Raw genomic sequence first — 15,881 nt, 5'->3', positions numbered from 1 at the left:
CTTACTCAATCAATTTAATTTTTTCTTTTTGTGTAATTGCATAGAATATATTATATCAAATTAAAATGATATAAATTTTTAATTTAAAATGATTTATAAGAAGTACAAGAATTTATCCGAATTTTAATTTGTAGATATCATTGCAAATAAGAAATATGCAATAATTGCGAATATCCATAATAAAGACTAATAAAATAATATATTTGTTGTTATATGCATCAAATTTATTTCTACCTTATAAATCTTTGATATTTTTTATTGCGCTTGTCTTAGCGCTGAGACATTTTTTTTCGGGCAGCTACTAACATCGAATAGAAAATTTACGTGTTTCAAATCATAGTGGCTTACGAAGCTGATCAAATGTAGTATATTACACAACAGTTATTTTTATTTAAAATTGATTTAAAAAAGGCAATAAACGACTTTCAATATAAGTTTCAATATCAATATAACATGTACACATATATAAAAATAAATACCTATATTTAATGAATATCTATCTGTTATCTTGTTTAATAATGTGTTAATTCTTAGAATGTCTTGATGTCTTACTTAATAATCTTTAATTAATAAATGTAATAACATTATTGTCTTGATCATGATTTCTTGTAATATGTTCTTAAGATAAATAATATGCTACTCATTTTCCGCTAAGTATCCAATCATTTAACACGATACATAATTTATACATCTCGGAACTTCAATTAAATATTAGTTAAAAAACAGACAAAACTTATTAACATTTTTCTTATTTTCTTTAATCATCTGACTCAAACATGCATTAAAATCAAACATTTCGCTAAAATATTCGATGTTTTGCATATTAAGGTACTGATTTAAAAACGATATAAGATTCTTTAATACACGTACCTTATTATGACAGTATCAAATAAATATTAATTAACAATAACATATAATCAATGTTATAATTTCAAACTTAACGATATAATTGCTATTAATTGTATTATATTGTTATTTATGTTAAGTATGAAATTATAACGTCGATGTAATATTATTGTTAGTCGGAGTTTATTAAGTAGCGTGGGTAGTTTATTCATACATTTTATCTATTAAATCAGCATACATTTTCTGAACTACATTCTTTTTAAGCTTTAACGTGGGTCCCAATTCGCCAGTTGGAATCGAAAAGTCATGAGGAAGAATTTCGAATTTCTGTACTTTTTGAGCATTACTTATGGCTTGCATATTTGATCTCTTAATTGCCTCATTGATTTCTTCATATATCTAAAAGAACAAGAAACATTTTGTAATATTTAAACTTCTAGATCAAATGAACAACACGAATGCTGTCATACTGGCAATGTTGTTTGCATTAAAATAACTAATAGCACAATATTGACCTAGTATTAATTCAATATTGTCAATAATATACACTTTAATATCAATATTTATAATAACTAATACATTACCAGTAAATTATTATTACAAAAGTTTATTCGTATTTGTTTCCGCTCATTTGCTCGATTCGAGCTTAAAAAATAAATATTTTTTTTATTACACAATGTTAAATAATGTTATGAATCTCTTTGAAGACTTACTGCTGCATCACGAGAGCTTATAACTTCTGTAACTGTTTTGGCACTACTACCAATAGATTGTGCCCATTTTAATACATCTGACGTCAGCGTATCTAATGGTGCACCAGTTTCTTCATTCATATTACTCTGAAAAAAAAATGTATTACTTAGATATTTATAGTTTTAAATTTATATTCTTTTATTTCCTTGCATTGTACCTTAAGCGTGACAAGGATTGTTAAATATTTCCTTTTATCTCCAATTACCATAACATTACTTAAATATGGTAATTCAGATAATATCGATTGTTCTATATTATACGGTGCCACATTTTCCCCTCCACTTGTGATTATAAGTTCTTTTATTCTACCTGCAAATATACAAAATGTTATATATCGTACTTGCTGACATAATATAAATATGATTATTTTTAACAATACTCTGATGAAAATTTTACTCAAAATTTTTGATATAATTTTTTTGAAAATTATTGTATAAAAATATTTCAGAATCTTCATTTAATTTTATAACTTTGTTTAAATTTTTTAAATTTTTTACTCAAAGTGGAATATTTTTAAGAAATGTTGAGAAAGACTTTATTTCAGAGTTCTATGTATGAGAATTTTAAAATATTGTTAGATTTCTAAGATTCCTATTTCGTAATTTTTGTTAAAATTTTATAAAACCTTGTCAAAGATATATATAAAAAGAAATCTCAGAAATCTTAGAATATTTCAAAATTCATATGTACAAAAATTCTGAAAAAAGATACATTTTTCTTAGTATTTCTAAAAATTTCTTAGTATTTCTAGTCCAATATGTATAAAAATTCTCAGAATAATTTTTATGAAAATATTACATAATGTCAAATGTTAATAGACAAATTCATATGTTAATAATAATCAAATTCATATGTTAATAGACAAAAAACATATGTTTACCAGTAATAGACAAATTCCCTTTTGAATCGAATTTGCCAAGATCACCACTATGTAACCAGCCATTTTTATCTTTGGCTTCTTCGGTTTGTTCTGGTGCATTTAAATAACCCATAAATATATGTCGTCCACTCATACAAATCTCTCCCTCACCATGTTCATCTATATTATCTAATTTTGTATATACTCCAGATAAAGGCCTTCCTACACCATACAGACTATAAATAAATAAAAATATCGTTTATTGTATACAATATATTTTAAAGGTAAATATCTTTGTAAAAATATAAAGAATAAAAGCAGATAATTTACTTGTATTCTTTAAAGTCGGTTAGTGTATGAGGTCCACTACTTTCAGACATTCCATATACTTCTAATACAGGTATGTCTAAACTTAAGAAATATTTTTTAATATCGATATTTAAAGGTGCTGCTGCGGTAACGAAGATGAGACATTTGTTTAAACCTAATGCTGCCTTGACTTTGTCGAAAACAAGCCATTTTGCACAGACATAGCCCCAATGTTTGTAATCTATGCCATTCATTTTATTTGTGTAATAATGAAGACTTTGTGCTTTTGCCCATTTAGCAATCCAGGTTTTTATTACGCCGTTACTACGCGCTTTCTCTTGCATTTTTTCATATATCTTTTCCCATACTCTGGGCACTCCTAGGAAAATAGTCGGTTGTGCCACAAGTAATGTATTTATTAATGTACCCTTTAATGCATTTGGATCTGCAAAGTACACTGTGGTCGCTAACGTAATGTTTGCTATGATGTCAACTAACTAAAATTAATAAAAACATGATTATAAATCTTTTTTTTTTCTATTGCAATAGACATTTAGATGGTTTGGGAAAGTTACTTTAAAAAAAAAATAACTCGTTGTAGTTACTCGTTATTCATTAGAAAAATAACTATCATTAACTTTATTTTTGTTATTAAAATAACTATCATTAGCTTTATTTTTGTTATTAAAAATGTACCAAATAGCTTTTTTTGAAGTGGCATTCAATGTCACTAATTGACAAATTTAATCAAGCTCTATAATAGTTGTAGTCAATTACAACATGGTAAAAAATAATACTTCTCTTTTTTAAAATTGGCTGTACACATTTATTTTAGAACTTTTTAAATCTATAATTGTAATTTAACATAAGTTACATTTTTTTTGTAACTAATTTAACTTATTTAACTTATTTAACAGTTAATTCTATGCAGTTACTTTTTATATTTTTAATTTATATTTCTCAACATATTGATTGACCAAAATGAAGTGTTGATGTCAGTAAACAATTTGTGATTTTTGTAATTGAAATATACATTTATCTTTGACATTTTATAAACAAATTTTTATACAAAAACATATGTATAATAATATATAAGTATAAACATATATAATGTATTGTATTATATATGAAATATCTACTTTCTAAGTAACTAGCTATGTTTAGAAAGTAACTTTTTCAATCCTGTAGTAATATTACTAAAATATTACTACTTATAAGCCCTGTTTACACAATATATGATTAATAAAGGTTGAAGATTATCAAGGAATTCTTGAATGAATTTTATTAATGAATCTCATGGCAATTTTTAAGTAATCACATATTGTGAAAATGGGCCTGAAAACATCTAAATAAAATATATTATCTTATTTGAAACATCTACCTGTGCTGCAACATGAGATAATGGCAAGTAGCTAACTATAACTTCTGATTTTTCTTTTATTTGTAACATTGATATTATTGCCCGCATGCCGTGTAACATATTATCATGATTTAACATTACAGCTTTTGGATTGCCAACTGTTCCTGACTGGAAAAATTGCAAATAAGGAAATAATACATTAAATATTATAGCAGATTAATTGTGATAAATTATGATGTTTAATTGTGATAAATTTAACATACCGTATACACTAAAGTGCAACATTCATTTACTCCAATCGTCTTTAATACATATGATAATTTATCCTCCGATTCTGTTTTACCTATGTTCAATAAATCGTCCCACTGACAAATAATAAGTAATAAAATAAGTTGTGTATACTAAATAAAAAGATGTTAGATAAGTATAGTAATAAATTTACACTCAAAATATTCTTTTCGATAGATTTGCCATTATATTGAACAATTGCTTTCAAGTAAGACAAATTGTGTTTTATTTGCAAGATTTTTTGCAATTGTTTCTCATCTTCAACGACTATTATATTTGCCCTGCTGTATTCAGCACAATATTGGCACGCCTCTGGAGAATTTGTGGTATAAATTCCTGTAGCCAATCCACTAAAAAAGAACGATGATCTATTTATCTAAAAATCGGAAAAATAAAAATATACGTTGTTGAAAAACGTTATATCTTTTTTTATTATTACAGCGCTGTATAAGTAAATTATGAATTGTGTAAAAGTACGCGTAAATTATATGTGATGCTTATTTAAACATAAAACGATTAAGCTTTTTTACCCAGCATATATAGTCGCAAGTTCGGTAATGAACCATTCTGGACTGTTGAACCCCATTATGCAAACGCTATGATATCGCTCTAAACCCAACTTCAGAAATGCTTTTGCGACAGTTCTTACAGTAGACTCGTATTCTCTATAACATAAATTAACAAAATTGTATAAAGTTGATTGTATCTAACAATAATAAATTTAGTTGCTAAACTAATAACATTAAAACTACTTATCAACCAGACCGAAAAGAAGAGAGAACAAAGAGTTTGTACAAAATAATATTTTTACAAAATCATAAATAAAGAAACTAGTCTTATATATTTTATCATACATATATTATTTATTGTGATAATAAAGAAAAATAAAAGTCTTATTATATTTTTTTTTTACGCACTGGAAGGTATATGTGGTTCTTTTGCCGTTGGCATCAGGTGTAGACACCAACGCTATATGGTCAGGATAAAGCTTTGCTGTTCTAGTTAAAACTCCAGGAATTGATATGGGCATATATGAATTAAGTCCATTGCTATCTAATTTTATTCGTACTTTGCCGTCGACGTTACATGTAATATCTACGTCCGCAGGTAGCACCTGATCAGGTCCTAAAAATATGTAAACATAAATATTTTACTTTCTTATTTAAATAAAGTGATAATTTAAAGAAATTTTAACAATGTTAAACATTGTTAAACAAAATAACAATTTACAAAACTAAATTGTTTAATAGAAAAAAATGCATATTTTGCTGTGGGGGTAGAACATATAAATAATTTTCTACAATAAAGTAAAATAAGATAAGTACTTAGAAGTAATGATTTAACATTGTAACTGACAATAAATTGTAAAAGGAGATTGATAGATTTAATAAGATAAGAGAATTAAATTAGAATAATTACTATTAAAGAAATTTTATTATATAAAAATATTATAATGGAATTACCATCAAGACCAGTTTCACTAGCTGATGCATATCTGATCGATTGATTCATTTCCTGCAACAAGTTTTTCACTCGGTTTGTGTATTTTAAATATTAAAATACTATAACATAAATTTTAAGTGAGTTTTTAAAGCATAGCGTTGCTTACATTATATGTTAATAATAGTCATCCACGTTACTAAGCAGAAAATATAATTTTTGCAGGAATTATTAAAAAATTAATATACATATTAAATTTTTTAATTACTGAGAAATCCTTTTTCTTGCTTGTATGTGAATGACCATCATTAACGCATACAAGATTATAAGAAACTAAAATCACCTAATGAATAACTTAACATATAGGTAGCAAAAAATTTGTATTAAATAATTTATATTCTAACTTTAAATTATTGTTGGAATTTTTTGCAATTCCAAACATCTGTATTATCTGTGTGATTTATAATGCTACTGTGATACGATGAATCAAATTCTTTTATTAACGCACAATCTCAAAAGAAAATTTCTAATTGTATTACAATATATTAGGAAAAACCTGTATAATCATTTTAATTAAAATTGTAGGATGTTGTTAAATGTGCGTGTGTGGTAATAATTGCCAAATTTAATTATACAATTATATTATACAATAGATATGTATTGCATGCAGTACGCAAAATAAACATTTCTGTGCTATATATACATATGATATATAAAGCTAACGTATTATAAATGACAAAAACAGAAATGATACTCAATCATAGAAAAAAATGATGATTGTTGACATTTATTTATTTAACGAAATTATTATTTACTACATACTAGTAGTATTAGCGCTTGATAAAATTAATGGACGCATATAAAAAACGCGATAGATGAAATCTTAATTGAATCATGTAATTAATTGAACCAAATTCGTTCAAAGAAACGCGTTCAAAGAAACTGTCGCCAGTAGTAACTCCAATAAATTTATCAGATTTTTTTACAATTATATCTTCATTATGTGGTTCAATTAAGATTTCATCTATTGCGTTTCTTATACGTCCATTAATTTTAATAATGAATGCCATGACGATTCAATCAATGAAATGTTTTTTTTGTATAAATATTGTACCTTATCATCTCGTGTAAATTCATTTATTCCGTATGACTGTATGATCTGATGTACGGACATTGTATCTGAAATAATAATAAATAATAACAAAGTAATCAGACAAAAAACGTTTACTATTAAATTTATAATGAAACGAACTTCTGTTATTTATATAATTTTGTTAATATCTTAATTTTTGTCAGAAAATCGGCTATAATTCAAACTTATTTTAATTTAATGCTTTGATACATATATGCGTAATAACAAATTGGTATGCAATGATTAACAAAAAAAGCAAATGGAAATGGTAAATGAAACAAGAACAAAATTACATTATATCTAATTATATGAAAATCTAATAATAAGTTACGATATTGCATTTATTTATGAGCATATTATTAAATTTTAAGATTTAACACGTTTGGATAATAGATGAATAGAAAATGAAGATGAATGAATAGAAAATAAAAGCTTGAGTATTTAAAAAAATTTTTGATATATTTTGCAAGTTGTAAAGCAATGAAATTGTGTCAAAAGTATAATATTTCGACATCCTAGTTTACGTAAAGAGTCATTTATAATACAATCAGATTAATACTATTATGTTGCGGTTATACACAATTAAAGTAAATAAATACCGAAACTATGAAGAATACTTACTAATGAATTTAATGATGAATAGTATACAATTAAAATTGGTAATATGAAAGAATAAAGTTAATTACACTGTTCAAAGTGCATTGCTTAATTATACTTGCGTTACAGTCGATTCCAAAGTAGCAGACTTACAAAATAGCAGAAATAACCAAAATCGCTATTTAAAACGATAATGTACAAGCACAATAGAATAATCATTTAATAAATAAATAAATAAATAAATGAAAGTTGCTTAAATTACGCATGTTTTTCTTGCATAGTTTTTATATATATTTTTAATCTTTAGTACACGTGATGATTTTCCGATCCTTTACTCCTATCGGAGTTTCATTTCCTAGATTAATTTTCATTACTTTAAGAAATATACAAAAATTATTAAGTTAGTCTTATATATACTTTAATATTTTTAGACAATATTCATAAAATTGTGTATTTAAAAAAATTGTATATAAATGTTATAACAATTAGTTGATATTCTTAATTCTTTGAAGAAAATATGCAAATAAACAAATATGCAAAACACAAATGACTCAATTGTGTTAAAAATTAAAATATAAAATACAAAACATAAATTTTGAATTACCTTTTTAATCGGAGCTAAAAATGGATTCACTTTCAATTATATTTTTACATCTAAATATTATATCTGAAAATTTAAAATATATTAAAATAAATTTAAGCACTAACAAGTTTTAATCAAAGATAGTCTTTCTCGTTTATTTGAATAAATTCATATTTAGTAATTAGTTATTTTTATACAAATTATATCATTTTGGATTCTTAAAATTATAATATAGTGCTTTTAGTTAACATAAATTAAAAATTAAAATAATAAATTAAAAGTCAAACAAACTAGCATTGGTAATTGTGTTACAGATTTTGACGTCGCCTTTGAAGAATTTTAGAATTTTAATTTATTATCTCTTTATTAATTTGCAAACATTTAGAATGTTTTTCTTCCCATTCGATACATTGATGTAGAGGAGATTCATAAAAATATGAGATTATTGACATCGTACGATATGTGATTGCTTTATTTTTGTCATAAACGTTCAAAGTACACCCATATTAATAGTAGAAGACGTGTTACGCAAACTTGCAATCTTAATCGTTAGTCTGATTGTAAGGATCGATGTCACAATGTTACATGTAATGACAGAAATCTTGCCCTATGAAGAAATCAATATTTTTCATAAGCGCAAAAAATCATTCGGCGGTTGAAAAAAAGAAATTGCGAATATCATGCAAACAGTTATAAAAATACTAAATTGCATGAAGTTAGCACAATTGATGACTCATGTTTATATTTGCGATGTAACTGTATTTTCCATTTGCAGCATTTTCCGTTTCTGATTTATTCTATAATTGAATAAATAGAAAAATAAATATTTTATCCACATATATTTTTGCATAAAAAAATGTTAAATTATCATGCTTTATGTTAAAAAGAGAAGTTTGTAAATCTACATACCGAGTAAAGAAGCAATTATGCGACTGCAGATAATAAAACCTGTTGCTGCTTATAAAACTGCATAAAACTTCAAAAATAGAAAAGAAAAATGGAGAATATATTAAACAGAAGAAGAGTAGTATTTTTTTTATAAAAAAATGTATAACTTTTCTTTATAAACACAAATAAATTACGAATATGTATTTCTTCTATTATTTCAATATAATATATAATCAATGATTTTATCGACTATTGTTTATTTTGTTTTTAGTTGAATTGTTTTATGTACACTAGTTACAGTTAATTTATGCGTACATCATACATATATACTCGTATTAGCATTAGTGTGAAATTAGTACTATGCTAATTGTGTTACAATATTAAACAATTCCTTTATTTGTACAAATTTAGAAATTTTTAACAATTGCTAAATTTTATAAAATTGTAGCAATTTTAACAATATGCATTATATATTAAATCACAGATATTACTATATGATATGTACAGCATTATTTATTCATTATAATATTTAATCCTATTGCATTCAAACGCCGGATTCTTATTCATTACATGACATTCAGTTTTCGAGAAACAAATGTCATATTATTATATAAGGTATTCACAAGAGCGCTATTCATTCAATTATTGCTTGACATGTACTTTGTAACTTGATATATATATATTTTGGAATTGTAATAACTGCAAATTACGATAATAGATAGTTTAAATACGAGAATAAATGAATAATAACATCAACGAATTAAACGCAGTTTCTTAAAGTAATTTAAATATTATTTAAGTATACATATTTATAAGATTCAAACATATTTTTACTATAATCTTACATGGAAAACTATATGTGTGTATCTGTTGTATATATTTAAAATAAGTTGAATAAAGTTTTCAAAAATTAGTGAGGTAACAAAAGACGTAAGGAAAAAGTAAACAAATATTTATTTAAAATTCTCAACAATCATGTAATTGTATAATATGTCGAACTATGCAATAATTTTTACCAAAAAGATTTTAATTTACTGTTCTAGCTTTGCAATAAATTTTACTGAAAAGATTTTAATTCACTGTTCTAAATATTCACCATACACTCTCTTATGAACAAATATTGAATATTTATGCATGTGAAATTTTTGAAATGTATGTCAAGAACAAATTTTTAATAAATAATAAATAAAACTGTTTAATATAATAACATTATAATTTGTTTTTGTTTCTGCTTATATAAACAATCTTATATGGGATTAGAAAAGAGAAAAATTTTATAATGTATCATTAAATACATAATTAAAATATGATAAGATAAATCAATATAATTGAAAATAGGTTAACAGAAAAAGAATTTATAGCATTAAAAATAAAATTTTAAATATTAAACTGTAAAGATAGGAAGGCTGAATCTGCAAGCAGCATATTAACAGATGAATATACGTCAATCAAACTTCAAGCAAAATTTCTATATCTTCTCGAATCTAATATTATACTGAACTTTGTGTGTTATTGCGTTTTATTTTTAAGTATTCCATTTTTATCTTTCTATAAAATATGATATGAACGTGTAAAGAGTGAAAAAAATAGAATTTTTTAATAATAATTTTTAACTTAATATTATTTTTAATTTTTTTAATTTAATATTATTAATATATAATAAAACTTTTTAAGTTAATATTATTAAATTCATTATTAATTTAATTATGATATTATTATTCCAGCTTCAATGTATATAAATTCATAGAGAAATAATATTTGGTATTAAGATCCAGCTCTGATCAAATAAAGCTCTTTTCATTCGTTTGTGAAAATTTATCTTTGGATCATTATAATTAAAGAAAGTTATTAATAAATATATTACAACACATAAAAAAGATGCTAGTTTATTAAAGTTTATCGTATCAACACATGACTCTAGACATGATTCTAGACTTTGTATAATAAAATTATTGTGTGTACTGTATTGCTGCCATGTGAAATATACCAATATACCAGATGTGTATATGATAATATATTATATCTAAAGAATCAATCTATAGATACTAAAAAAATTGTATTGAAAACGTTATATAAACAATGATTCAGATATATTATAATTTATGCAAAATTAGAGGAAATGCGTGCAATCGCTTAGTGTACGCCTCACATGTACGCGTCTTAATACTGAGTTTTGCAACTTAGCATTAGATGATAAGAAGTATACTTAAGTATACTTATGTAAGAAGCAGTACACTATGATTTGCGAAATTCTAGCATGCATTCTTCTCCTGGAAAAATTTAAATAAAGTTAAGATTTTTAAAAATAAGAGTTTATTAAAATGTTTTGAGATAATTAAAATTATTTAAATTAAAGTGTAAAAGGTTAATCAAAAGTAATGTAAGACTTTTAAAATATTTCAAGGCTAACTTTAAAAAAAAGTTTTAGAAGAATTGAAGGTTCTATTATTTCCATTGTATCTGAATAACATAAAGTTTACTCGAACAGTACGCGACATCACCACTAGATGGATGCTGCATCTTCTCGTAAATAATTCATGCAAGATAGAATAAAAACCACAGAATAATGAGATTTTTCATGTGTGTTCATATGAAACAATAATATTTAATGGCGAGCTTCCTTATAATTTAAAGAGAAGCTTGTCTTGAAATTTAAACAAATTTATGATTCTACAATTATTAAAAAAAAAACTTGAAAATTGTTGATATTTATTTTTCATACTTTTTAAGTTTTTTTAATTTCTTTAAGTTCTTCCAAATTTATCTTCCATATTTATCAGGTTTTTTCTCCAGTTTTATCTACAATAAATAAATCAGTTTTTTTTTAAGATTTTCTCAGAGAAATTTTTTCAAGAGTTCCTATGCTTTCCATTAATTTAAAAAAATATTACAGTAATATATTTTTAAAAGTTGATTTGCAACAAAAATTGTAAGATATATTATATATCATATATTTTGAAGATTTGTAAGATATATTAATATGTATATTATTCGTTTTGAAACATTAAATTAAATCATGTTTGTAAGATGAGTACTTCGACCGTTTTTTTAAATCTTCAGTCCCTAAACAGTTACGATAAACGCAACTTGTATAAGTTTATTTCTTTCATTTATATTAGCGATACAACGGATAATAATTTGTTAGATATCATGGATCTTATCCGAAAAATCGTATAAACCGAATAACCGGATTTTATTCGAAAATAGCACAAAGAGATTAAAAAATTGAAAATTTAATTGTTTTTTTTTTTTAATAAAAAGATAATTTCTTTTTATGTAAGTCATTATAAGTATGCTATAAAGATTTAATATTTATATAGAAATAGATTATTACCTGATAATGCAGAAATGCTCATATTTCTTACGAAAAATATAAAATACTTAAAATACTTAAAACATAATATGTAATAAAAATGTAATGTTCAAGCAAAGAATAAAAGCATGAAAAATTATTTTAATTTAATTTTTTAATTATGTTACATTATATTTGTTAATTAATATTGAAACGTTAATAAAATAAATAAATTGATCGGATATATATATAGTATAATAAAATATTTTGAAAATTTAAATTTTAAAGAAGTATAATTATATTTATTCAAATTATGAAAAACTTTTTTACAATCTGGCTAAATGGCCAGATAACCTGTCTGGCCGCATTGTATAAAACCAGTCGAATAGGTCGAATACCGGATAGTTATTAATTATTCATTCCTAATTTATATTAATAAAAATGTCAAAAAACTTTGTTGTCTGCAGAAACGTTTATGAAAGAATTGTTCATATATAATTCTACATAAAATTATACTACATAAAATTATGTTATATGTCGTAAATATTGATATATGTTTATGTATATATATGTACATATTTATATATGTATATATTCATGCATGAAAAGATTTTTTATCGACATACGTATCCTTGAGCAGTTTGATATTACATTTAAAATATTCTAAAACCGTAATACTAACAGCATTAAGAAATATGTCAATTGCAATGTACAAGTCCGAAATGATAATGATAATTTATACTGTCGTTTAGTTATATCGACCGTAATACCGATCAATATTACTTAAAAGCTTTAAGTTAATTGCCACATCTTATAACGGGATTGTGACGGTTATAGCACGATGTGAAACATTAATGCGAAGGAATATGGCGTTTCTGCGAGAGAAGAATACAAGTATATAGGAGCATCAAGAGATTATAAAAAAGATTGAGAATTATATAAGAATTATCAGAAAATTTTGTTATATCTTCTTTTCGCTCCGGAAAGTTTACTTTAGAAAACTTTAAAAATATTTAAGATCTACTATAAAAATAACTTTAGAGAAAAATATGAAAAAATATGAATAAATTTGGGTACTTTAAATTTTTGTTTAAAGCAATCTTATTAAAGCTTACTTAAGAAAATTCTAAAAAAAACCTGAAGAAATTAAAAAATTGTTAAATGTAAATGTCAACAATTTTAAGATTCTTTAATTGTTAATTTTATATAATTGTAAATTATAAAATTGTCTCACTTCACGACAAGTCTTCTTCATTTATTTAGAGAATGCTTGTTTTAAAATTATCTTATTAAAATACGAATAAAAATCTTATAGTGTTGTACCTTTTATTTTATGTCTAGATTTTATTTAAGAGAAAATATAGCATTGCTGCGTACATTTGGTGGCGATGCAGTGCACTAATTTAAGGTTAATCTTGAAATATTTTGAAGATTTTAGATCATTTTAATTTTCTACATATTTTGAAATAAAATCTTATAATATTATTATCTTTAAAAACTTTAAATTTTATTTCAAGAAAATTTTCTCAAAAGTTACATTCCGATTTCTTTAACTATGATAATATTTTTTATAATATTAAAATATTTTATTTTTGGTAATAAAATTTCTTTAATTGTAAAGCATATAGATTTAAGTATTTACATCGAATATAATTATGCTATCTGCTATACTAGTATAGACAGATAGTAAAATCTATTTTAATTTGATTTTATTTTAAACAGACTAAATGATTATTTGTAACGTGTGAGAAGAAGTGAGAAGAAAGCATCAGAAGGAATGAGAAGGCATGAAAGAGCATGTTATTAAGATATTCTTTGTCTCTATCTGTATAAATATTAAATATTTGTATAAAACTTATAATAAAAACTGTAGCCCAATTAAATTCACGATAATTATTTAGTTTCAAATTAATCATTTGTGCATACTAATATATTATTATAGAAATGAGCTAAATATAGTTATCCTTCCGTAGCGACTATAGATATATAGTAATTAATAATTATCAAGATAATTCATAAATTATTTTAAAGCCATTGCTTCTCACATTTCATCACTAGAAATTAAATATATATATATATATAAGATGCAAATGTAATATTTAATATATGTATATAATAAAAATATAATTAACAAAAATGTGCACACTGAGAAAAAAAGTTGCTGTTTCAACTTTTTTTAAACATGCACACTGAGAAAAAAAAGTTGCTGTTTCAAAAAAATAGCTGATTTATAATAATATATCGGGATGTCAAGCAAATATTTGTTAATTCAAACAAGTAACATATATAATTATAAGATTTTATTAATTTAAGAACATGAATATTTGAACTTAATAATCATTACAAACTAAACCCATTTAGTCAAGTTAACAACAGTTTTTTCAGTGCATGGAGGTAAAAAAAAGTTTTTATTAATCTACAAAAAACCGTTTTTAATATTTAATAAATTTATATTTAATTTTATACGGATATTTCTGAAATAACGCCTCTAATATAGTGCTATTGCTAATAAAAAACTGAATCGAAAAGTCTTCTATCATTTTGCAATTTTCGCAATATTTTTTTTAGTTACCCACTGAGTAAAATGTCTAAAATTGACATATAAGACAACTTTTAAGAACTCTTTAAGAAACATCTTCAAAATGTTTCACAAAGAACACTGAAAAATATCTCAAAATTGTCTTATATATCGATTTTATTCGTTTATTCGGCAACCTTTAGAAATTAATATCTCGTTAACTATTGCGAAAATTGCAAAATGGTAGAGGACTTTTTGATTCAGTTTTTTATTAGGGCTATATGATTAGTGTTGCACAATAATGTTGCTAATTAAATGTAAATTAGAAAATAATACAGAATAAGTTATTAAAAATATGTTTAGGAAAATATTATTATAAAATATTATTAAGCATGAAAAACCGCCTTCGGTGAATATTGTATTTTTCATTTATGTATGTTTAATCTTATCGGTCAATTTTTCACTTAATATTGTTAAAAATATGGATTATACATTGAACGAAACGAAATTGTAATTTTTTTACAAAAATCTAATAATTATCAATTTGTTACTGAAAGAGAGTAATTAATATATATGTTAATTAAAAATTAATTCTTAGAATTTGAAACTAATTACCAATTGCATCTAGTATAAATTCTTGAATCAATTTTGTTTGTCGTACAAGTTTACTGGATATGCTGATCGACTACTCAGCAAAAAATTTCTGCAATCACTGTAAAATATCTCAAACTACTTCAAATAATTACTTATCGATAACTGTTAGAAAATAAAAAGGATAAAAATATTGTTTATCTTTGCTAGACGTTGGAAAATGCAATATATGTATAATTGTAGAAAAAACTTCATCTGTCAATCAGATGCAATTTTAATTACGTATATATGTGTTTACGTAAATTATTAAATATATTTTATAAATTATTATATTAGCTATTTTATTATTTTATATTACCAAATATATTTTATGTAATGCGTATTAATAATTTATTATGCTTATTTAGCTACATTATTTATTGCTT

General features: G+C 23.8%; 1 protein-coding gene across 3 annotated transcripts in view; it reads right to left on the bottom strand.

Annotated features, from left to right (window-relative positions):
- Positions 1–1,006: 1,006 nt before the first annotated feature.
- LOC108752030 (long-chain-fatty-acid--CoA ligase ACSBG2-like) overlaps positions 1,007–15,881 on the bottom strand; it is a 21,972-nt gene continuing 7,097 nt past the window's right edge. For 2 of the 3 annotated variants that reach the window (XM_018492615.1, XM_018492614.1), the window contains exons 2-13: positions 6,970–7,034; positions 5,879–5,930; positions 5,333–5,540; positions 4,946–5,080; positions 4,570–4,765; positions 4,391–4,492; positions 4,149–4,295; positions 2,789–3,264; positions 2,480–2,694; positions 1,757–1,908; positions 1,560–1,685; positions 1,007–1,245 (exon numbers count right to left, since the gene is read on the bottom strand). In XM_018492615.1, coding sequence (XP_018348117.1) covers positions 1,051–1,245; positions 1,560–1,685; positions 1,757–1,908; positions 2,480–2,694; positions 2,789–3,264; positions 4,149–4,295; positions 4,391–4,492; positions 4,570–4,765; positions 4,946–5,080; positions 5,333–5,540; positions 5,879–5,930; positions 6,970–7,029 — 2,064 coding nt within the window. In that variant the 5' untranslated portion in view covers positions 7,030–7,034 and the 3' untranslated portion in view covers positions 1,007–1,050. Of the gene's footprint in view, positions 1,246–1,559; positions 1,686–1,756; positions 1,909–2,479; positions 2,695–2,788; positions 3,265–4,148; positions 4,296–4,390; positions 4,493–4,569; positions 4,766–4,945; positions 5,081–5,332; positions 5,541–5,878; positions 5,931–6,969; positions 7,035–8,188; positions 8,252–15,881 lie in introns of those variants that run through there. The other variant, XM_018492613.1, reaches the window with a different exon arrangement.

Source organism: Trachymyrmex septentrionalis, unplaced genomic scaffold (assembly GCF_001594115.1).
Source record: "Trachymyrmex septentrionalis isolate Tsep2-gDNA-1 unplaced genomic scaffold, Tsep1.0 scaffold53, whole genome shotgun sequence".
In the NCBI taxonomy this organism is placed as follows: Eukaryota; Metazoa; Arthropoda; class Insecta; order Hymenoptera; family Formicidae; genus Trachymyrmex; species Trachymyrmex septentrionalis.
Note: the sequence above shows the minus strand (reverse complement) of the source record. Positions and strands in the feature narration are given on the sequence as shown.